General features: G+C 40.3%; 3 protein-coding genes across 3 annotated transcripts in view; 2 read left to right on the forward strand and 1 right to left on the reverse strand.

The window, feature by feature from the left end:
- The first annotated feature begins 263 nt into the window (after positions 1-263).
- On the forward strand, positions 264-8,596 carry LOC119741950 (organic solute transporter subunit alpha-like). Its single transcript, XM_038217917.1, has 7 exons — positions 264-439; positions 2,873-3,033; positions 3,479-3,552; positions 4,530-4,700; positions 5,323-5,437; positions 6,370-6,622; positions 7,242-8,596. Exons 1-7 carry the CDS (start codon positions 349-351, stop codon positions 7,559-7,561), a joined length of 1,185 nt encoding a protein of 394 aa, XP_038073845.1. The 5' UTR covers positions 264-348; the 3' UTR covers positions 7,562-8,596.
- Positions 8,597-11,343: 2,747 nt separating this feature from the next.
- LOC119740494 (organic solute transporter subunit alpha-like) lies at positions 11,344-22,171 on the forward strand. The gene is made up of 7 exons (XM_038215816.1): positions 11,344-11,733; positions 14,054-14,214; positions 15,180-15,253; positions 15,517-15,687; positions 17,127-17,244; positions 18,576-18,822; positions 19,808-22,171. Exons 1-7 carry the CDS (start codon positions 11,652-11,654, stop codon positions 20,092-20,094), a joined length of 1,140 nt encoding a protein of 379 aa, XP_038071744.1. The 5' UTR covers positions 11,344-11,651; the 3' UTR covers positions 20,095-22,171.
- Positions 21,197-24,507, reverse strand: part of LOC119740495 (bifunctional glutamate/proline--tRNA ligase-like) — a 46,907-nt gene continuing 43,596 nt past the window's right edge. Inside the window, exon 31 of the mRNA XM_038215817.1 lies at positions 21,197-22,516. Within this exon, the coding sequence (XP_038071745.1) occupies positions 22,360-22,516 (157 nt within the window). The 3' untranslated portion in view covers positions 21,197-22,359. The remainder of the gene's footprint in view (positions 22,517-24,507) is intronic.

The raw sequence follows: 24,507 nt of genomic DNA on the forward strand, positions 1-24,507 counted from the left end.
GCCTTTGTGTTGCGGAACCCGGTTGCATTGTATCTAATTGGATTTTGATGTATTTTTGTGATGCCCGACCTGCGCCGTGTATTCATATAAGTTGAACTTCGCTTGCCGTTTTTGTTGTTTGCATAGCCTTTGGTATCCACTGAGACAAACGCTGCTGTGGTTTGCTTACGAGGGACCTGATCACCAGGCTTGTTCAGAACCTCTTTGATAACCCCGAATCTTTAAGTTGATTTGTTTAAGTTCAAAGCAAAATAGTGGACAAATCCAACATGGACGTCGACGAGTGAAGCACATTTTCTAGTGATTTCTGTTTCGAGACCAAAGTGAAGTTTCGAACAGTCCATCACCATGGACGAGGCTACAACTTTCGCGCCAAATGACAGCGGTCATCGGGAGTTCGACTGCTCCTTCGACCCAAGAGCTGCCGAGATTTTCGCAAGTAAAATACTTCATGCCTTTTCTCAATTTTAACTGCAAAACAGTGCATAATGTTTCATTACTCATTTTATTGCGGATAAAACTTCAAAATGTTGTTTCAAATGTGGTTCGCGGTGATTAAACTTGGTTTCACATTCTGTGCGGTAACTGTGTCGTATTTGAGGGGAAACGATCAAGAAATAGAAATCTTTAAAGAAATCCTCTAATCTGTTGGACATGAAGGTTGTATCATTATGGGCAATGTTGCAAATTGTTCGAAAAATGCGGTTGCCAGGATAAACATCCCCCGCCCCACATACACTCCCACTCCACCCCCTCCCCCCAATTTTTTTTTTTTAACATGAATGTTAAACCCTGTTTAAATTCAATTTCGGTGGTACGAGAATTGTCTTTGAATATAGCTTAACTTGGAATGCAATTTGAGTTTAAAGCTCAACGTCTCGTAACTTTAAAAGAAACACGTCTGTATCATAATGGTTGTACTTTTTATAAGGTTTTAGGGGTGAGATGGGATACCGGTAGCAATTATCGTTCCACGAGTATATACATAGTTTTTTTCGTGAACCACTTTAGTTTACAGGGTGATCCAAAAAAAGGCAATCCTCAAACATTTGCCTTTAAAAAAAAAGGGATGGTCGGATTTTTATTTTATGGGTATCAGATTAAAGCTGAGAGCTTTTTCTTTCAAATACTGGGTAAACAAATCATGAAAATAGCACTTTGGGTTGCTGAGAAAATGCCAATTATGTAAAAGTAGTCATTTTTCATCCAGTACACAAGTACTCCAAACAGTGAAACATTTTACTGTAAGCCCACTGTGCAATTATCGTTCATTTTGACATATTTATGATGCTGAAAAGGTTTAAAATACCTTGTAAAAGTATTTACAAGAAAAAGCTCTCCGCTTTAATCTGATACCCAAAACATACAAATCCACTGATCTCTTTTTTTTTTAAAGGCAAATGTTTTAGGGTTACATTTTTTGGGGGTCAACCTGTAAACTAAAGTGGTTCAAAATTAATAGAATGCATTTAGGGAACACGACCAAAAAGGCTTCCTCGCAAATAAGGACCATAGGCTGGCCCTTCAGTGATCAAGGGATATGATGCTCCTACCATTCTATAGGGCTTACGTCACAAGAAAACATTCGATACCGGTACTTGTGTCCCAAAACACTCCTTTTCATATTTTCTCACTCAAATCTAGTAATTGATCGAGTATTCTTTATTAGTCCACTTCAACCTATAATTTCCAAATTTTAAGGGGCTCATCAAAATTAACTCTTACTTCGACAAGCAGTCCGATGTAACCGAAACATCGTCCACCATCGGTCACCTGATGAACTGTGTCGAAGTCCAAAATATTGACCCATAGAATCTCAATATGGCCCATTTCCAATCTTCGGCTTTGTTCCAGCTGCGGTTCTCCTCATGTCCCCTTCAGTACGTCTTTGATGTTTAAATCAAACGCACAGGCTTAGTCTAGTCTCGGCTTAGTCACACAGGATTAGATGTTTCTGGAATAGAACAAGGATCCATAAAACAACCGTCGGATTGAAGGCCAGATCAAAGAAACAAATAAAACTCTGAAAGCAAGAGTTAGATAATTTAAGAATACGTTTACAGAGAAATAAATGACAGCCTTTGGGGGAAAAAGGCAAATTTCACAACAAGGAGAGATCATGTACAAGAAAGTGTATCTGGTAGAAGTAGACCAACATGGAAAATATAACCAGGTAAAAATCTCGATCTTTTGGATTGCTAGACTTCATTCGAGTCACACGCACACGTGGAACATTTTAAAACCGTTGCTTCAAACACGTGTTCTCATTGGCGTGTGATCTGATTTCCAACGACGGTTTTATTCACTGCTAGAAATTGGTTCTGAAAAGTGAAGAAAAGAAAAATAAACAAACGAACAAACTAAAACAAACAAAACAAACAGAAATCTGAAAGCTGCTGCATCATATTTAAAAATAAGTAGGGTTCTTGACATGTTTTCAATCAATTGAAAAGGTGGATGTCCATGGGCGTCGCCAGGATTTTTTCTAGAGGGGGGCAAAAAAATTTTTGGCAAAAAATGCTTGTATTTCTCAACACATTCTCGATTTATCAGTTTTAGAGGGGGGCAGGGACATTTCCCCCCCCCCCCCCAACTCATTAAATTTACACATCCTTGTCTTCGCGCCTCTTTTTCTTTTCTTTTTTTTCCTTTTTTTTTCTTCCTTTTTTTTTCTTTTTTTGCTTTTCCAGGGGGAGGGGCAAGTGCCCCCCCTTGCCCCCCCCCCCCTCGCTACACCCATGTAGATGTCTTCTGATGCGAAATATTTTTTTTTAAAATATTCTACTTATGCCAACTTCAGACGAAAATGCACCTTTAACATAATCTCTAAAAGTCTGTGTTTTAGCCCCAATTCTTCCTTTGTCATTTGCAGATATTTCTGAAAACCCCGAGTTATTGGCTGTAATAATCATCGGGACAGTTCTAACGATAGGACAGATCATCTCCCTGGTCGAAGGATGCACATGGATCGCCAAGAATATCCCGCACAGTGAACGGTCGACGTGTTTGATATGGATGTTCTCGTGTTGGCCGGTGAGTTGAGCAGACGATCGACGGCTGTTTTGTGAATATAAATTTCCAAGTCTAAATTATTGGGAAATTAAAGATGGAATGTCCGTGATCTTAAAAATATTCCATATTAAAAGTGAAAAACTTTTCAATTGCTAGAAAAATAGCGATTCAAAAGATTTTATATAAGGGTGAAACTCGGAAATAATTATGTTGTACGGACAGAACATCCCTAATTTTCTAAGTCTCAAAGACGTGCAGACCCGGGTTATGAGACCCCACGCCATTATGGCATTCATAAAAGCTTCCAAATTAGAATGATTTTCAGCGTACAGTTCGACCATACCTTCGAGAGTCATTATCATAGTTTGAGAGGTTGGGTTTCAGTGAAAAAGACTCAAGTTACAAAGACGAGTACAATTTTTCATAAATCTGACTATATATTTTTGCCTTTCTGATTTATAAACAGGTGTTTAGTATCGTATCATTAGTGGGTTTGTACATTCCGAGGGCAGCTCTTCTAAGTAACATCGCTTCTAACATGTGAGTCTCGACTTCCGATCATTTCAGTCCAAAGAGAAACACCATAAGGATGTTTTAAGAACCGAATGAAACCCAAACCCTGCAAAATGCAACAGAAAGCAACAAAGGTAAAACGTTGTTGCATACTGTTGCATTTAGCAGGCAACTCAAGTCCCCGTGCTTGTTGCATCTTGTTGCATTTAGCAGGGTAACTGCTCATAGTGCCAAGACAATACAACATCCACTACTGCATTTGGAACAAAGGTAAAACGTTGTTGCATACTGTTGCATTTAGCAGGCAACTCAAGTCCCCGTGCTTGTTGCATCTTGTTGCATTTAGCAGGGTAACTGCTCAATGACAAATACCCCCCTCTTGGCAACTAAACCCGCCACTTGCCCCAAACCTGGTTCAGCTCCTGGTCATGTAGCATCCCCAAAATATCGGAGGGCTGCATATCACTCGTTATTTGAACAGACCTCAAAATAACCCACACAAAATTAATCAAAAATATTTTACAAGCTTTTGGCTTACCAAAAGGAGTTAAAAAGGAATTGTAACTATCTTTAACTTAAATCATTATTAAAGTCGAGCTGCTAAATAAACGTGAAATTCTTTCTGTCTTGAACCAGACAATGTCGTCGTAACAGCGGCCTCATTCGCTATAAAATACAATCTAAAAGTTTCTGGGTCAAGTTTGACCCGGAGTCCGAGTCGTATTTGACCCGAAAATTTTCCGAGTCAAAACGACACTTCTCCGGTCACAATGACCCAGAAAATGATCAAAAGACGTGTCATTTTATTAGACACGGAAAAGTGTCACTTTGACATGGAAAGGTGTCACTTTGACATGGAAAAGTGTCATTTTGACCCGGAAAGTATTAGGTCAAATGCCTGGGACTTCTTTTTAGAGTGTATGGCCAATTGGTCCCTTACCAATCATGCCATGGCCACTGATTAGCTTATCCTTAAAACAATGTTTTCCTCCAACATCTCACAGGTTCTTGTACCCGACCATGTACCACTTCCTGCTGCTGATCGTGGACTACTTCGGAGGAGAGGACTCCCTCATCGGCAAGATGAGAGGTCACCTCATGCACTTCAACCAGCCACCATTGCTGTGTTGTTGCTGCTGCTGCCCTAAGGCTTTCTGCCACAACAAGCTGACAAAGTAAACTAAAGATTATTGTTTTTCATTAACAAACAAAAATTCACGAGAGAAGATTTCAGACGAGCGAATCAATAACAAGGATAAATACCCCTTACTTCCATGACACAAACACAACAATTAAAGCTGTTGGTTAATTTCTGTTCAATTCCTGGGGTAGTCGGATTTCTTTTAGAAGTCCAGAGGTTCCCGTATACAAGAGACAATCAATCCTATCGCCATTTTGAAAATGATCCTTCGGCTTCATTGAAATAAAAGTGAGCGAGTTTCTGGTCCAATTATACATCCAAATTTCCCAGAGATACAAGATCATAGTCCTGTTCGGAACTTGAACACTTTATTTTGTACAAACCCTGTGCATCGACCTCAGTATGCTTTACTACGGAGTTAAAGGTAATGATTCCTTTTAGAATGAGTGGGTAGATGTGAGCAAATATTTTTATTTTTGCATTATATTATAGTGTTACCAAATCAACACACCCTCAGAGGTAACGATATGTTTGGTTTTGTGCCCGGAAGTCACCTCTCCTTACAAGGGTAAAATGTCTTAAAGCTGCATTTGGGACAATTTCATCCTTTCCCAAGGTCATGGAACTTTGTTTTCATATGAATTATCGTACTATAGGAAAAAGTACCTCTTCTTGGAGATCGTGGTAATGCAGGTAGCGGTTGCTCGACCTATCATGCAGTTCCTGACGCTTATGTTCGACTTGGATGGAACCTACCCGTACCCAAGCTACGTAAGTTTTCAGGGAAAAAGTCGATTAAGAGACATTTTACGATTCACGGGTTTAAGTTTCCCAAACTAACAGAAATCTGTTTTGTTCTCTGTACATTAGCGTAACTAGGGAGGAAGGGGCACTAAGGGGCCTCATGGAGGGGAACACAATGAGTTTGATCATGTTTCAAACAATACAAACCTTCCGGTTTTTGCCTTCCCAAAAATTCTGAGCAGTAGTTAAGGGGGGAACAGGTCTCGAGTATTAGAGGGTCGTGCCTCAATGCCCCCCCCCCCCCAGTCACGCCTCTGGTATGAAAGTGTAAAAAAAAAAAACGACGACACACATAGCGTCGCCTATTGGATACCCGAGACAACGGTGTGACGGCACGACGCGATGCCCGACGTCTCCGTCGCTTCGTGCCGTCACTTTACGACGCGGTACCAGGCTGTATAGCGCCTGGTACCGCGTCGTGTCGTTGCGTCTTGCCGTCACCTCCTGCCGCACGCGGTGCAGTCGCGCGTCGCGCCGTCCTTGCATTTTGTATGGAGAAGTTTTTGTCCAATTACCAATTTGAGGTCACCCCTTGTTAACACCTTGACGAAGCCTTTGTAAATGGCAATAGCAATATCATTGCCGTACCAAGGAGGTATTGCACTCGTCTTTTGGACAGGCTGTTAGCAAAGGCATACTGACCAGACTTATCCGAATTTGTCCATTATAATAATTGTTAACGCAAATTGTTCACATGTCAACCTTATCCCTTAATCGCAAGTAAAATCTAGAGCCAAATCATAGATAACAAGTAACGGGGACGACCATTGATAAAGAAATGCCATCTTCGCGCATCATTTGAACAACCTGTGACTACTCGAGACCAGAATGCTTTGAGACTTGATGATGACTTGTGATGATGATTTGACGACGACTCTGCATTTAAACTTTCCACACAGGACCCCCGGTCACCACACGTGTACCTCTTAGTTCTCAACACCATCAGCACCATGTCTAGTATGCAAAGTATCTTGATCATCTACAACTCGGCCAAGCCCGCCATTAAGGACCTGGGAGGCTACAACACCTTGCCCAAGTTCATCCTCTTGGAGTCCTTTGTCCTGGTTAGCGGTCTCCAGATGTCAATCATCGGCTTTGCCATTGGGGGCGTGCCTTGCAGCAAGCCCTTCCCGTTCATGTCAAGGGGCTCAAGTAAGTTAAGCCGCTTGAGTGTGGTGTTAGCCTTGGTTCAAGGCGGGTAGATCGTCCCACCGCCGAAAGAGGGCACCGCAATCAAAGTGCATGGCCGCATGCAACGTCAACAGTGGCTTTATCTTTGATTAGCACAGAAAGCTATTGCTATTGTCGAAACATGTTGCAAGCCAAAATGCAGTTAATTGTTGCGTGCAGTATTTTTGCTAACCACATTATTTGGCTGAGCATCGTTTTCTGTCAGCACTTTTGTGGAATGGGGCTCTGCTTGACTATTAGCTCGAGATAGAAAAGTAGCACTACAGAAAATCTCGGCAAACATCTATGCACACTTGAACAGAAGTACAATTAACCTATGTGTCTTTTCAGCACTTACCATACCGGCACAAAGTTTTCCGGTTTTCAAACAGAAAGGAAAGCGATTTACAGAAGTAATTTACCTCTCTTTAAAACTTCTTTATAGATATAGGCCTAAGCTCAGTTGAACGAAACAAAGACACTGGTAATATTTAAACAAATTACATGTGAATAGGAAAATCCTGTGCATACGTAAATCCGAGCTCACGGTTTAATAACCACGAAATCCAACAATTCAATGCTTGTGTGGTTTTTGTTTTAGGCTGGAATGCCTTCATCACGATCCTTTGGGGCATCATCTTCCAGCCTGTCAGCATCAAGTACCTACGCACTCTGAAGGGCAACGTGATCAGCCTACCGTCCAAGTTCCGCGACGACAAGAAATCGACCAATCTGCCGGGCCTGATCGCCCGGGCCAAGGAGCGTCTGCAGCGGGGAGGGGAAGTGTCGATTGACGAGGAAGCCGCCGAGGCATCGGAGGCAGAGGAGCGGACCCCTCTGCGCCGACGCCGGTACAGCACGGGGTGCGTGGATGATGGTACCTCGTACGGTACCGTCCATGGCTCGGTCTTAGAGGTGTAGTGAGGTAGCAACTTATACCAAGGCTGGTAATGGGTCGCTCTTGATAGCTGACCCCACGGCTTAGCTACATGGGTGCAAGTGAATTTTAGTCTCAATAGAAATTATACGGTGCATATAAAAGTCTAGGCGAAAAATAGTCGATTTTGTTGTTTTTCAGAAGTGACTAAATTTTCCTTCAGTTTTTAAGAACCACAGAGAACCCAGTCGGTATAAGAGCGCTAGAGTGCATGATTCAAGCATCGTTAGTGATACCAAAGCAATTTTTACACCTGTTTTATTTGTATGTTGCAGTAATCAATTTGAAAACATATGCTTTGTATTCATACTGTCTGTTTTAGGCCTATAATAGTGTGATATTGAAAAAAAATGTGGGTAAATTGAAAACTTAGTTAGGTGCGCAAGAGATCTCAAATTGTGGTGGTATCTTTTGATTTCATCGGGTAAGCTCAAAAACGGTCATCCATTACTTAGTACGATAGTTACAAGTTTAAATTGATGTATATAGTAGGTAGTGTGTAGTGCTTCTTGTGACGTACAACTGATTTCGTTTTTATATGAGGTTTTCGGCTTTTAAAACTGTTACAATGTTTGTGACAGGCACAAAAAATTAGTGTGAACAAATGTTTCATAATTAGTTTTAAACTAAAGTTTCCAAAAAATAAGCATTTCCAAAAAATAAGCATTATGTTACATTAAACACTGGAGGAGCTTTGTAAAAAAAAAATGTTAGAAATCAGTGCTGTAAATCGGAAAAAAAGTTTTATTTGGGTAAGATTTTTTAAATCAAGCACAACTTTTAATTGTTTTGCATGTATTATTTTCCTAGGAGTTTGTAATATAAATGACAAATTGATATGATTTATATATTGATAATTGTTACCAATGATGTATTGTAGTAACATTATGTCGCTATTATAATTTTTTTAGATATTTTATTTCATATGAATACTGAAGGGAACGGGTGTCGCTATAGTACAGGTTAAATATTTTATAACGCTTTGGTTTACAACGTTAAAGGGCCACTAGGTCCTGAAATCCCCGAAAATGTTATGTTTTGTTTACTTAGCCTATTTCAAATATCTAGTTGAAAGGAAACCAACCTAATGTCTTACCGTTCCCGAGAAAAGACGAAAAAAACCGCTTGTTTACATCGGACATGACGGAGTACGAATACGTTTTTCGTGTCGTTCTCAGTGTACGATTTACACGTTGTGTGTCTCAGGAACAGCGGTGACCAGTCACCACTAATGCAGAAAAAGGGGTTTCTTCAACGTCCGCAAAAGCGAACACTTTACGAATGAAATCACAACTAGCGTCCAAACAGCTCGAATTTATGGGGTCGCAAAAGTGCACCCCGAAATTCGTTCTCGCACAATACAGAAATAACACAAAAACGCCCAGTTTTGAAAGGATAGTTGTGTGGATATTTATATCCTACTTTTAAATGTTATTTCCGATTCACATCATCTCGTTCTAAGCGCGTTTTGTAGCCCAAATGGGCTGTTTCCAGGACCTAGTGTCCCTTTAACCAAAATGTCAATAATTGCACGGTTAACTAATTGAACAAGCTATCTGCTAGGGCGAGGGCGTGTTCGCGTTTTGAGGACGTTGAAGAAACCACAATTTTTTGCATTGGTGATTGGTCACCGCGCGCTGTTCCCGAGACACACAACGTGTATAGCGTACATGAGAACGACACGAAAAACGTATTCGTACTCCGTCATGTCCGATGTAAACAAGCGGGGTTTTTTTTCCGTCTTTTCTCGGGAACGGTAAGACATTAAGTTGGTTTCCTTTCAACCAGATGTTTGAAATAGGCTAAGTAAACAATCCAAAACATAACATTTTCGGGGATTTCAGGACCTAGTGCCCCTTTAACTTTACCTTTCTTTCAACATTTAAAAAAAGTATATATGAACATGAATTTATTGCTTAAAATATAATCTGCCAATGAACTGATGTTTAAAGGAAGATATACGGCGCTTTCTGCTGTTTCTGTGAATAGCGCAGGAATTGGATAGTTACGCTATAGAACCCAAGATGTACTGCTATGCTATTTTTGAGTATCATCACTCAGAAATTGTATTTTATTCTTAAATTGCCCTTTTTTGGTAACTATTCAAAAGTTATACCAATCGGCCAACGTTTAGTTGTGACATTATTACTTTTACAAATTTCGAGTTATTTGCGACCAAACACTAAGTCGTTCCAGCACAGTTTAAAATTAATGATTTGTGGACAAGAACCAGTCTACTTGCAGGGCGATCTGTTATTGCGTAAAAGCAATCTATAAATGAATCTCTTTTTCAAAGGATTGCAGACATCTTAAAAATTAAAACAAAACTTCTTTTTTTAATGAAAAACCCGTAAGTCAACGTTTGTTAAAAGAAACAAAAATCGAATTTGTTGGAACATGGGGCGGAATATATTCAAGACATTCTTTTAAGGAAGTTGATTCATGTTTGGTTCTAAGTTTGCAGTTTTGCACTAGTCTTGCTTTGTATATAAGCAAAAGATAATCTACAAGTAAATTCATTATAACTGTACCAAGCAGACTTCATTAACTGCAATATAATAATGTTTAAATGTACAACCAACCCATGAACCCAACTTTCATTTCAATTCAGTATCGTGTGTATAATCATATAGGTACGAATGCTTTGGTTGGTATAAATCGTATAGCCTAAATACTATATTTGAAAAGTAATGATAAAATCTATTAATTTCGTATCGATCAATATCGTATAATATTATATATTATAATGTAATTAGTCTGTAATCTGTTACTTTTCCAGTAAAATTTCTCTACTGCCTGTACACAAAAGTGTGTGAAGAGAATTAAATGAATTGCTGACCAAATGTTTTACGGAATAAATAGGGTTTTTTTAATTCAAAACTATAGAGAGTGTGCTAAAAAGTGGAACATTCAGAAAGCAAATAATTAAAAATGTTTATTGATTTTTTTTTTCTTCAATGAAATTATATATTACATTAACGCCTGACTAATTCTCAATGCACTCCTTTTTACCCCATTCCATTGAGCCACTCTCACCTGGACACGCTAAATCTGGGTTAAGCATTGAATGGGCATTGAAGTTGGTGACATCACAGGTGAGAGTGGTCCTAGTAAAATGTACACCCTTTCGCTTAATTGATTGTATTTGTGGATCTAGGGACCCAAATGGAATGGGGTACAAAGGAGCGGATTGAAAAATAATCAGGCTTTAATGTAATATTATGATTTCATTGAAGAAAAAACGTTAAACAGTTTCAATTATTTGTCTTCTGAATGTTGCACTTTTTTGGCACACTCTGTATTTTGTTAATTCTCTCGCAAAGTGACAAAATATACACAATACCGAGCGAATTCCGCCCGCCCCTTTTTTAGGGGTTAAAGATCAGAAGACCTGGAATTTCAGACCACCAGCCAAGAGAGTTCGTCAATATCATCAGTACAAGCCCCTTTCCCGCTATGAAAACATCAACTATTTGATCTATTGAAAAATATCATTTACTATTTGGCTACTTGATGAACTTTGACCTAAAATTGACGACCGTCCCGCTATATGATAATATTAAGCCCTAATGAGTTGCCTAGAATTTTTGGCTAAAGGCTTTACACCTGGCATATCAGTGCCTGAATATCCTCCTGAACTTTTTTATCTGTCGTTACAGGCTGAACTCAAATGATGCCGAGCCGCCGGGGCATGTTCCAAAGATAAGAAAATCAGATTTTTTTGTTGCTGCTCCGATTAAAGATGGACTTTAGCCACCATCCGGAGTTGAGGGTCTTGCAACTTTGAAACTGGCTTTGCGACTGGGGCGTACGTGTAGATCAGCCTACCAAATTCCACTACCATTTCTGCCAAGAATTATTTAATACGTCCACTTTTGTGAGGACCATTGTGAGTCTACCAAGAAATGCGTCTGAGATTATGAACGGGGAAAAATGGTCTGTCGGTTTCAAAGCGTCATAACCTAACCGTGTGTTGATGGCTAAGTATTGTATTCATGGGACTGTGAGTTGTGTGTCGTTTGAGTGAATGTCTGGTTTTAGTTCTGGAACTGGATATACGCTACACCATCCACCATGGAGGAAGTATTCAACGAAACGGAATATTATAAAGTCTTCAACTGCACATCGGATCCCACAGCGGCCGAGATGTTTACATGTAAGAGTATTTCATTCTTGGAAAAGAAAGGGTAAAGGATATGGGCACGAATGGTAGGGGCATAGCTTGGGGTTTAGCGCCCTTCACCGATTATACGTATACATTCGTTTTAAAAATTCACTGACTGAAAGAGAGGAACCGTCAAAGGGAACCTTCATTTCATGTCACGGTTCAATAAAGCTGAAGAGGATTTTTCAAAATAAGTACATAGACTGTCATCACCTAACTTTGCAATGCAGTAGTAAAATGCCTCTTTCATGCCAACGATATGGCCAAAAAATTAAAACTATTGTCGATTTTGTGACACTCTAAACTCGCTCAGTGTTTTTGTTTTGGAGGGGGAGCAAGAGGGCTCGAGTATTTTTGTTTTCAAAGGGGATTAAGTAGGTCCAATATCGTTCGTTATTTCCACATTGCAATATTAAAACTAAAAGTATGTGTAGCTGATGGCTTGCGAGGAAGATACGCAACAATTTCCTGAAAATAAAAAAATGAGAAGCGGGTGGGGTTTTTTTTTGGGGGGGGGGGCATGGCCCCTGTCCCCCCCCCCCCAACATAACCAATCATTGGTGGAAATAAACAATTGTTTAAAGGGGTGTCCAACCAATCGGTTGCAGCACCTGTTACATGCAGCACTTCACTAAAACAATCATCCCGACATTTGGGTTTCGCTTTTTTGACTCACCCTGTATACGGAGTAATAAAGTAATAAAATGAATAAATGTAACGAATGAATAAAAATCAAACAAAACGAATAAATAAACGACACGAACACCTCCACATCTGACCAACAACAAAGAACTGCTACACTACAAACCAAAAAAAGCCACAAAACAAACAAAAGAGCAAACAAACGGAATGATACAAAATTGATAATAGCGGAACCCGAATTGCAAGTCTAAATAGCAACGTATCCAAGCAAGTTAAAGAGAAAATAACTAAATTAAAAAACACTACAAGAACAATTCAGTGACTGACAGCAATTAACCTCAATTTTCTAGAAGAAAGGCTATACACGTTAAAACAAAATCCGAAAATGTATGAAATCGTTGGAAACCAACAGTAAAGAGTGGGCTTTCATAGTTAATCTTAAACATTAATCCCTTGTAAATTTATAATGCAAGAGAAGTGTATTTTTCCCTGACCTCGCTCTATCAACCTTGAATAAGGGGTTAGTGAACATCATTAATACATAGTGTCACCTATTTTAGTTAAAAGATTAAAAAACGACGACGTAAAAACCGTCGTTTATTTCAGACACAGTTTCCTACCTCATCATCCGATGAACCAGCGGTCGCAATGGTGACTGTTAATTGTAGTTTGCTAGACCCTTTAGGCCAAAAAAAAAATAAGTCGGTCTCTGGTCAGCGCGCGCGTCGATTTTAATCATGCGCGTCGATCCTTTTTTTCCAAAATGTTCCGCGGTAGCTCCAACAGCGCCCTCTATTTCCGCACCTCCTAATTTTTTTTTACCAAAGAGCACCAAGGAATGGGAAATTGCACCAAGGCAAATGATCGAAAGCACCAAGGCAAATTATGGAGGACACCAATGTACACGAGGACACCAAAAAAGCAAAACTGAGTACCCCACCTTGTCTGTACAATCAAAGCCAGGAGAAAAAAAAAAGCAAAAAAAAAAAAAAAAAACCGCGTGGCCGCGTCAATTCCGGAACTTTGGTCTGACCAGAGACCGAATATTTTTTTTTTGCCTTACTTTTGTTTTTTTGCTTTTAACAACCTTTAGATTGTGTACGTTTGCCAGCTCAGTACCGACACAGTTTCCACATAATTATTGTGCATTAGACTTAGCTTAATCCCAGAATGTGTCTGTATAATGAGAAATATTGTATAAAAGTTATAATTTATTCCGGCTTCACAATTCAATTCTAACTTAAATCAGAAATCGAGCACTATACTGACACATATCATATAACTGTGCAGTAACAACATGATGAACAGAGCTTTCCTCCATAAAAGACATACGGAAAACAATGATAAAACACATGAGACAATCTCGCCTCTACACGGGTCCAGTGCTCTCAACAGCCCCTGTTGGACCAGGGTTTACAGGCTTTACGCTCGGACCTGGCTCTACGCATGCTGGACTGGTGTTGATTTCAACACAGTGAGGTGAAACGATCTAGTGAACAGGCCTGTAGTTTCTTATCAGCCTACTTGATGCTTCCTTTCAGGTCCATGAGTGCAGTCCTCTTCAAGGTACCACTGTCACTAGCCTGTGGTGTTATCATGCAAAGTTTCAAATTTTATTTACCTTATAAAGGCTCATTTTGGCACAAAATGAATTTCGTTTCTTTCTTAGTTTTTGAGCACAACCCGGCCGGTCTGGTTTGTCTGATAATTGCTACCGTCATCACGGCAGTTCAGACGGTGATCATGATCGACGGGATCGTCTGGATATCGAAGAATATCCCACACGCAGAGAGATCGTCCTCCATGATCTGGTTATACTCCATCTGGCCGGTAAGAAAGACTTCAAATTTCACAGTACTTGAATTAAATAAGATTTAAAGATACATTGTCCTTGGTCTTTTTTCCCTAACAAATTTCTACTTGTTTGTTTCTTGTAACAAAAAAAAATCCTCTTTCACGGAACTTGAGAGCATTATGGGTATCTTCCTACCGTCAACGATGCGTGTTTATTTAATTCCACGCACATGCATCTTGCGCACGCGCGACAACGGTTTAACAAAGTACAACGTATTGAGTGCTCCGAAAAAAACCAAAGTCCGCCACAAGCGGCGCGCGCCCTAAAACAAATAGCCTGGCTGTAGACCCAACCCATAATCAATGGAGTGAATTGAATGTGAAATGTAGACGCTGAAATGTCATTTTCAGTAGAACGGATGTACAATTTCATCCATTCGCTATAATGTTCAAAACGATGTTCGTTAAACATAGCAAGGCGTCATATCAACAATTGATAAACGTATTGAAGTGTGCACGCTTAATCCATACATCTACTATACACGCAGAAGACTACGAGGTACATGCATAAGGCCAAAAAAAAAAAGTCTCCGGTTTCTGGTATGGAGCTTGCCCAAAAAGTGGTGCGGCGACGCGGCTTTTTTTTTTTTTTTACCTGTTTTTTTTGCTTCAAATGTAGGCTGATGACTGCAAATGGTGCCCGACTAAACTTAGTGCCAATATTATGGGAGACCAGAGTGGCCACATAAAGCTTATTCTCGATCATAACCCCATCTAAAAACACGTTGAAATTGTGCAGCAGCAGGATTCCAGTCAAACAAGTGAGTTTGGCGGTTTTGAGACATCATCTTTTATTGAAAAAAAAACTTTTTCATTTTGCCGACGCGCATGGTTACGGCGACGCGCGCGCATACCAGAAACCGGAGACTTTTTTTTTTGGCCTAATGATTGTCCATATCATTTCAATTAATTATTTCTTCACCCATTTCCCTTTCTTACAGGTGTTTTGTATCGTCTCCTTATGCGGTTTATATATACCAAAAGCTGCACTTCTTTCCAACGCCGGTGCAAATTTGTAAGTTTTTATAAATCTGAACATGGAGTACCTTTTGCCTTATTCAGGTTCTTCTGCACACAAAAAAAACAATTCTCAAATAAAATAAATGAAGATCGTAATTTCAAAAACGCCAAATGTGGAAATTGGCACCAATCCTCGTTCTGCTGAGTAGGGTGTAAAATATGCCAAAAGAATTGGTTCAATAATTCAGCAAAAAAAGCATGTCAACAAATCTCAGATATACCACTTTGCCTTTTATCCTCGATGTCTTGGTCGTACAGGTTTTTATTCCCCACCATTTATAACTACCTGGCTCTCCTAGTGGACTACTTCGGCGGTGAGGATGCCATGATCAGCAAGATGAAGGACCATCCCATCAAGTACAGTCGGCCGCCATGTTGCTGCTGTTGCTGCTGCTGCCCGCCTGGAATGTGCTCTCGCGTCCTGAAAAGGTGACGTCTCAGTTGTAAAGTTGTTATGGTCAAACTTTCTCTGGTGCCCTATAAGTTGGTAAGGTCAGGCCCGGATAATCCAATAGGCACAGTAGGCACTGTGTCTAGGTCCTACGAAAAAATCCGGGGCCTACGAAGAATGAGGGGGCCAAAATACCGCAGTGTGCCATAAAACACACATATACACCCACCCACACGCAGAGAAAAGTTTTTAAAAGTGTTTAAAACATTTTTTAAAAGTTTTTGGGTCTCTCAGAATTTTCGTTCACCAACTGATGCTGTACAATGAACATCATGTAGGCAGTCATGTAGGCCCTACGTAAAGTCTGTCTTTCTGAAGCACGGTGCCAACCATAGGCGTCGATTTACAGGGGACATGTCGGTGTCCCCCCCCCCCCCACTATTTTCGTACCCGAATATGCACAATTATTTAGCGTAGATTTGATTCTATAGCTCAGAATATAGCTGATTCAATTACTCCAAAACGGCGGAAATAACGTTTAAATTATGATCTTTTGCTAAACAAAAAAAAATGGTTCAAGTGTTCAGAAATTGTCTCAGAGAGCGCCACAGAGCATCTAGAACCCCACGCCGTTTAAGCTTCAAGCTCGCATTTATTCTGATCAACTTGAAGATGCACATGTATGTACCACCCCAATACTTTGAGAAGCGATAAACGCTCTAGGTACCAACTGGCTTTTACAGCTAGGATCTACACCAGTTTACCCTGACTTGATTTGTAGGGCCTACAGTGTTATGTACTTTGAATTTGGTGCCGCTGCCTAGGGCGGAGTAGTGCAGAACTGGTGCCTCTATAGGGCCTACGAAACGCTTTAAATCCGGACCTGGGTCACGGTGTCAAACCAGTGAATATTGGAATAGAAAGGGGAAAGGAGCCCCCCGAGCGTCAAAAACAGCCTACCAGTCCGTTGGTCAGACCCTTCTAAATTGTCCCCCCCCCCTCTCTCCTAGAAAGTTTGGTTTTGGATCTGCAAGTGTCGTATAGGATTAGTGGATTACCCCGAAACACCATGATTGTTTTTAATTACATATTTCTGAAGGTAACTACAAGAGGTAGGAATTGACCTTCTTCCAATTGAAACACGGGACAGATAACACGATGGAGAGAAACAAGGACCAGGCAAGGAATTCCAAAGACATGCAACACACACAGAAAAACAAATTATTGGAACACTGTATTGATGGGATGAATCCGGTTCGCTGTGCTTACGAGATGCACCAAAAGAATCAAGTGAATAGCGCCATGAGACCAACTTTACTATAGGCTTGGTTTTTTGGGGGTTTTGGGTTTTTTTTTTTTTTTTTTTAGAGGGATGTTGTAATTCAACATCCTTTTATTGACGTCTTTTACGAAGGAAAATACAATTAAAGATCTTTGCAACTCTTTAATTTCTTACAATAATTTGTTTGATTTCCAGAAAGCAGTTCAACAGACTCGAGCTACTCGTCATGCAGATTTCAGTAGTGCGACCCTTACTTTTGTTTCTGTCCGAAATGTTCGTGCTGGACGGGACTTTCCCAGTGGACAATCCATTTGTGAGTGTCAAGATGGTGATATCTTACATTTCGTATCAAGTTTGTGAGTAATCAGCGTTAGGTACCAGTGTCCATTATTACTCGGTATACAGCGTGCCCCAATAAACATTGTGCATGAAGAAGTTGCCGATTTGCTCAAAAGGTGGACAGACTACCTAATCAAATTTTATATTATTTTAAAGCCTATGGTCTTGTTTATAATTGGTCAAAATATCAAGAAAATCCATCAATGCAAATCAGAGATATCGTTCAGTTTGTAAGGCTATATTATTTTCCTCCTGCACAATTAGAATCCTGTAGATAAGCTTAGGCCACACATTTCAGCTGTCAAAGAAGATTGCAAGTTCATTGTCCTTGGAAATCTCTGTCAAACACTAAACACCTGATACTAGACATTCCAAGTGGTATTAGATTTGATTATATAATGTTATGTACCCAAAATGTTATCTGTGAACACTCTTATCCAAATGCAACATACAGGCCATGCAATATTTCAAGCACTGCGTAACACATACCAATAACCCAATAATTGGTATATACAAGCAAATACTAAGTGTGGAATTATATTAATTAAAAATACATAGCTTTACCAAATCAAAAATATCTCTGGTTAGCATTGTTGGATTTTCTTGATTTTTCCACCAATTATAAACTAGACCATAGTTTTGTAAATGCTGTAATATTTGAAAAGCCAGTCTGGCTAACTTTTGAGAAAATCAGCGATTTCTTCATGCGCAATGTTTATTGGGACACGCTGTATAAGCATCACCAATTTGATTTTGAGAACGCGGCACTCACAATGTCACGATGTCATAAAGAAGACCACCCTTGATCGGTTGGACAAAATCGAGGAGTCCGCAAGTTGCAGACTCTTGATATCTGTCCTATTTGTTTTTTAATGAAACAAACATATTGCATTGTAGTGGCATGCACTGTATAGTTGGTCAAATGACCATGGATTTTTATCCTATTGGATACTTGATAGGTACAGGCATAGCAAAGAAGACATGGCTTGACTCACAAAAATGCATAACTTATTTCCATGATATTATTCAAAAAATGACCGAATTATTTGATTACAAAAATGATTAGTATAGTGTTTTTAAATCAGTTTCCAAGCCATGGTTACCATGGACACCCTATAGACGTTGTACTGGAACCACAATATTGACCCTTGATAAAAGTTAGGGAAAGTCACCAAATTTCATGACGATCGGCAAAGCTTTCTGGAGCTATTACACGAAGATTGATATGGGGCACGTTGCGCAACCCTGGTCCTGATATGGTTAAACATCCTACACTCTCTTCCCCTTTTTCTTTTTCAAATCTAGAATTACATGGCTCCTGGTCTCTACATACAAATCTTGACAGTGGGGAGCACGTTGACAGCAATGCAGGTCCTGGGAACCCTGAACGCATCGTGCAGGCCACACCTCAAGCAGTACAGCACCCAATCCAAGTTCCTGATCGTTCAGTTTGCTCTCCTCATGTGTAACGTCCAGAACACACTGATCAACTTCATCTTGAACGGACTGGGCGGCTGCGGCAACCCGTACCCATACAAGTCCCGGGACTACAGTGAGTGGGTCAAGAAAAAGTGCACTGGCAATGCAAGGAGGGGGGGGGGTAATCAGGGCGGCTGGTCCAATGCAGGGGACAATCAGGGGGCCCTCATTTGCTGGAGGGGGCACTCAATGAGCTTGGGGGGGGGGGGGAATGGAGAGATTAGAATTCTGATTTTTTTTTATTGTCCTCAAATTCTTAGTGGGTGAGACACAAGTGGAGGACAGAAGCCTCGAATGGGGACCCGTGCCCCCATGCTCCCACCTCCTAGTTACGCCCCCATTCCCAACCTCCGAGTTACCCCTCTTACATAATGCCCTTCGTGATCGGCCGCGGGGCCTCATCAGATGATCAGTGTCACGGGCGTCGTGGGGGGGGCAAGGGGGGTGCTTACCCCCCCCCCCCCGGAAAAGCCACACACACAAAAAAAAAAAAGAAAGAAAGAAAAGGAGACGCGAAGTCATATTGGTGTAAATTTAAAGGGTTGGGGGCAAAATGTCCCTGCCCCCGCTAAAATTGATAAATCGAGAATATATGTTGAGAAATACAGGAATTTTTTTGGAAAAAAAAGTTTTGCCCCCCCCCCTCTAGAAAAATCCTGGCGACGCCCATGATCAGTGTACATTCTGTGCCCAAACGAAATGCTGACCACGAAATATGATTTATCAAAAGAATTTACAGAGGTCATAGTGTACTCCTGGATGGGGAAATAGGATAGGAAATAGGATCTTTTATGACTTCTGTACCATCTTATCTTATAAATAGCTAATTTGCGGTACCCGCTGCTACATGTACATCACATTCGAACAAGCCAACCGGTGGTCGAGTGGTTAGACGTGTGCACTAGAAAGCAGGAGGTCGTGGGTTCGAGTCCACCTGAGTGATTGTTTCCAACTTTCACTCGGGAGGTAACACACTGAGCATTAAGGGCTGCTAACGTCGGTCAAGGGCAAAAAAGTAACGTTTACTTCTTTCTTTTGTTGTCCATCTTTTCTCGCAGTATGGAACTGCTTCCTGATAATCCTGGAGAGCCTGATATTCCAGCCGATCTGCATAAAATACCTCCGCACCTTGAAGGGTAACGTGCTGTTCATTCCGCAGAAGCTGAAGAAGTCCAAGACCTACGCGGGCACGTCGCTAATGAAGGCCGGCCAAAAAGGGCTCTTGGAGGAGGCCACGGAAGCGGCGGACTTAGACGGGGCCTCGGAGAAGACACCGCTGGTCATGCGCCGAGCGCGCAGTCACAGCGACATCAAAGAGGGTTACGGAAGTGTCATAACGGTATAGAGGCGAATGGGGACTTATGGTCGGTTGAGTTAGAAGAGGGTAGCACATGCAAACGTCGTTAACTTTTTGATGTGAAGTGCCCATTGCCCGAAGTGTGCCAGATGAAATAACAATGCAAAATGGTTATTTGCAACTGTTTCCAAGCGGAAAACGTTTCCCGTACGCGTACCATTTTCTAACGGCCCCTTATTATTACATAATTATAGAAACGGTGCGGTGCGGTTCGGAAGAAAAAAATAAGTGGTTATATTATTATTATTCTGCGTGGTTATTTCACCTGGCATACCAGACAAATTCGCGTTTGTGTTCGCTTTCGCGCCGAGCATGAACCAGCCATTGAGGACGTCTTGTGACCGCTCGACCTGGGCCAAGCTACACGCAGCTGTCGAAATCACACCGAATTTTGTAGAGCAGAGGTTACCAAATTACATCCGCTGATTATTGAATTTTTACCCAATATTTCGTCTGCACTGGGCCAGTTTGAAGGCATGTTGTTGATCACTAGCACTACCTTCATAACGGACGAGAGGCGATTAAAATCAGTATCGGTCTCTTGCAATGTTTAATGTTGTTTTTTGTTCGGGTTACGTTAACTTTGTGGGGGCAAGGCAACAGGTTTCCTACGCGTGTAGTGCGGACAGGCTCATCCTCGACTGCTGAGCGTGCGGCGCGTGCGCAAAATGAACAACCAATCAAATGGAAAAGACTGACCTCTTTATGCGTGACGTCAAGGTTGACAACCAATCACGGTATTCTCATCTGACCTTATACATAATAAAAATGGCTCAGTGCGAAACTTTCCAATAAAACTTTACAGAAGTTGTGTCGGATGGGAACGTCTTTACAGTATTTCGAATTTCATTAGTATTAACAAAATATCCTTTTCCTCCATATCTAAGCTCGGTTCGTTTTTTGCAAGTTATTAACTCCTATTACCTACATGCATGTAAATACGCAAAACAAGTTTAAACCCATTGAGGTGAAATACCAAAACCTCTTGGTTTGGTTTGAAACTTGTCGCCTTCATCTTATAATCTCATTTCTTTCTTCATCATCAAAGCAAAACTGGCATAAATAGATTTCAAACACTGTAAAAATGAAGTCATTGTCCAGTTTGAATTGCTGTTTATTCAACTATAAGGCATGATTCATTGCATTCGTTGTAAAAACTGTTGAAATTTACGAAACTTCTCTAAGGAAAAAGTAAGGACAGGTACACCTACGCCTAATAAGAATTAGTTTCGAAAACATGATGATTTCACTGACTTTTTTTGGATGTAGAATTAGAGTGACATAAAAACATAACCAAGGAAAATACTTGTTGATAGTGCTGAAGTGCTGTTTCTGGTATTGGCCATCTAAACCAGAATATTCTTAAACGAACCAAAAAGAAATTAACAAGAACATTTAGTGAACAAAAATAACTTTCGAAAAGACCAGCATGCAGAAAAAACACCAAAATAGAATAACAATATTTAGTACTTTAGAAGTAAGACTTGTATATAGCTATAATAAACATAAACATTAAGCATGTAATAACGTCTCTGTAGTATATATTTCTCTAGAACTATACCATTGGGTGTGGCCAAAGTGTGAAACATTTAGCGAATGGCAATAAAACATTCCGTTTAGCATGCACAAAAAAAAATCTGGTAAGATTATGGCCACAGTGTGCATAGACACTTCAGCAGATGCCCTTTTTTACCCTAAATAGAATCTAGAATCTGTTTCAGTGCTTATCTGAGATTTGTTAGTCAAGTGTGTTTAAAGTACAGTTTTTGTGCTTGTTTTGTAAAAATTTTGTTCAGCATTTATCTGAAATATACACTTGACCGTTGTTTTTAATCTTGTGCTGTTGCGAACAAATACATTAAGTGTTTGTACATGTGTATTAGTGTAATGGATTTACATGGCAGGAACAAACACAGAAAAAAATTCTTCCGAATTTGATGACAGAGATGTGTGACTTTCGTGTATTCATTCGCCCCTGTATTCCTTTATGTATTGATAAGAAAACCCATGGAATCACCTAAAAGGAAACAAGAGTGTTAACTACACTGCAACCGTTAAGAAAACTCCTAACTTAAAAAAAATCATAGAATTGTTGGCCTTTTGAGTAGTTCGGATTCTACAATTTAAAAAAAAAAAACCTCAGCCGCTTTATCTGTAATTTGTTAACCCATCTGACACAAGCAATGTTAAAGAATAATGACAGTTAAGTGAAATGTGGAGAATTCATTCTTAACAACTGGGGAGACATTTGGTCTAGTAGCTCCGTCCGAATAGACAGTAAAACTTAGCAGGCTTGTCGCAGTCTGGGTGAACGCACTTGGTGTCCTTGGCAATCTCAGCCGGCTGCTTGAAGGGGATGCATAGACCCTTGGCACCCATCGAGGGCGCCCCAACTTCCACATCTTGACCCCTGGAGACATAAAGCGAAGGGAACATTCTCTTAGAGCTAAACTTTGACATAACTTGATATCTGAGGTCAATGTCATGGAGATAAGCACGAAATACTACGGGGTGACCCAAATGTCAGGACTATTGTTTTAGTGAAATTCTGCATGTAGCACTTTGAAAATCTAGGATATGAAAGCCCAATTCATAAGCTTTCTTTTAGTACAAGAATCATTAAAATCACTCATGTACTTTTCAAGTTACAGAATTTTAAACACAACCACCATTTTAAAGTTCTGTCCACAGATCACAAAAAAAGGTGTGCGTTCTTTCAGCAAAACGAAAACAATTCACACACATCCCTATGTGATTTCTTTTCGTTTTGCTGAAAGAACACTTACCTTCTTGTGATCCGTGGACAGAACTTTAAAACGGTGGTTGTGTTTAGACATCATCTATCATTGAAAAAAAAACTTTTTCATTTTGCCGACGCGCATGGCTACGGCGACGCGCGCGCATACCAGAAACCGGAGACTTTTTTTTTTTGGCCTTATGAAAGTACTACAAGCAGAATTTCACTAAAACAAAAGTCCTGACATTTGGGTTTCGCTTTTGTTGACTCACCCTGTATTGAGCTCAGCTCAGCAAAAAAATCAGTGGGGAACCAGCTATGGACTCTGTTGCACAAGTACCCCCTCGACAGGCTTCAAAGGGAGAGTTGGGGGAGACCACTGGGAGGGATATTCGAACGCATTGTATGCGACACCTTATGCTCACACAAAGACGCTATGGGTCAATGCACAATTTCATGCAGGGTGTCTCATCCACTGGGCCGTCGCAAGTGGTCACAAAGCGCAATCTACTGTTCGTGCATGGAGTCCATAGCAAAGCAGCGCATGTTTTTTTAGGCAGCAACCTGTTTCTATTTGCGAGTATAGACCTTTATCATGCTGCCACCTTTTCAGTCAAGCTCCCTGTATCCACTAACAGTACTGAATGATAATGGTTTTGTGTGCAAATAGGAACCAGACTATTTTTCCTTCCAGCCTCGCTCTGGTTACGTTGATTGGAATAGGAAAAAACCAAGATGGCTGCAACATGATAATGGTCTATTTCTGTGTTTAGCACATTACTGTGCTGAGGCAGCTCTATTAAACTTAGCACACAATTCCTCAATACACCGGGGAAAAAATGGGTTGGGCAAGACAACTTACCAGCCAACATGTCATGTGACATATATCGCTTGTAACTGGGTCCCTCCTAACTTTTGCAGAAAAAAAGTATTTTCCTGAGCAAAGTTTCTTGTTCTTAAAGTCACTCATCATTATGGACAATTTTCAGAAATTAATAAATTAAGACTACATAATAATAGAAAAAACTTTGAACTTCGAAGCTGCCTCAATCAATACTGGCTAACTCTGACTCGCTACCCCCCCCCCCAAAAAAAACCATCCCAAATCACACAAGCATTGTTTCTTCCTATTAAAAGTTTGAAAGCAAATTGTATGAGATGTATGAGAAAGAAGATTTTCATTTGACATATGTGACCCTCCGGCACAAAACCAGTCAATTGGACCAGTTTTTAAAAACTAAGACTATGGGCTCATTGGAAAGGACAAGGAATAAGCCATTCTATGGCATATACAGCATGTGTCAATAAAAACGCAGGATTAGAAACAAAAATATTAAGAATATAAAACACCCCTATTCATCATAATGTTAACCCTCTTTTCAAAGTACCTTTCCTTCTCTTCACTATGCTTTTTATCCCATCTCATTTGGACAATCCTGTCCAGAGATAGAGTACATTGAAGAAGGGTTATAAATTCCAAGCTGGTCTGATTTGTGAAATCACACATACCTAATGAAAGGTTTGAATTCAGTACAGGTGAAAGTATTTGTGGATCACAAAGAAGGACATGTGTGGCAGGATTAGGCTTACATAATCCTTTAGTCCACAATCAATGTTATTAGTCAATAATTCATGATGCTTTGAAACAATGATAGTCCAGTTAT

This window comes from Patiria miniata, unplaced genomic scaffold, assembly GCF_015706575.1.
Source record: "Patiria miniata isolate m_02_andy unplaced genomic scaffold, ASM1570657v1 HiC_scaffold_5, whole genome shotgun sequence".
Classification (NCBI taxonomy): Eukaryota; Metazoa; Echinodermata; class Asteroidea; order Valvatida; family Asterinidae; genus Patiria; species Patiria miniata.

Bases quoted from the DNA above. Each gene is read 5' to 3' on its own strand.
- LOC119740494 (XM_038215816.1), top strand. From the start codon at position 11,652: ATGGAGGAAGTATTCAACGAAACGGAATATTATAAAGTCTTCAACTGC. The intron at 15,254-15,516 runs GTAAGTTTTTAT...TTGGTCGTACAG, and splicing joins TCCAACGCCGGTGCAAATTT to GTTTTTATTCCCCACCATTT. The intron at 18,823-19,807 runs GTGAGTGGGTCA...CTTTTCTCGCAG, and splicing joins ATACAAGTCCCGGGACTACA to TATGGAACTGCTTCCTGATA.
- LOC119741950 (XM_038217917.1), top strand. From the start codon at position 349: ATGGACGAGGCTACAACTTTCGCGCCAAATGACAGCGGTCATCGGGAG. The intron at 440-2,872 runs GTAAAATACTTC...TGTCATTTGCAG, and splicing joins AGCTGCCGAGATTTTCGCAA to ATATTTCTGAAAACCCCGAG. The intron at 4,701-5,322 runs GTAAACTAAAGA...ATCGTACTATAG, and splicing joins TGCCACAACAAGCTGACAAA to GAAAAAGTACCTCTTCTTGG.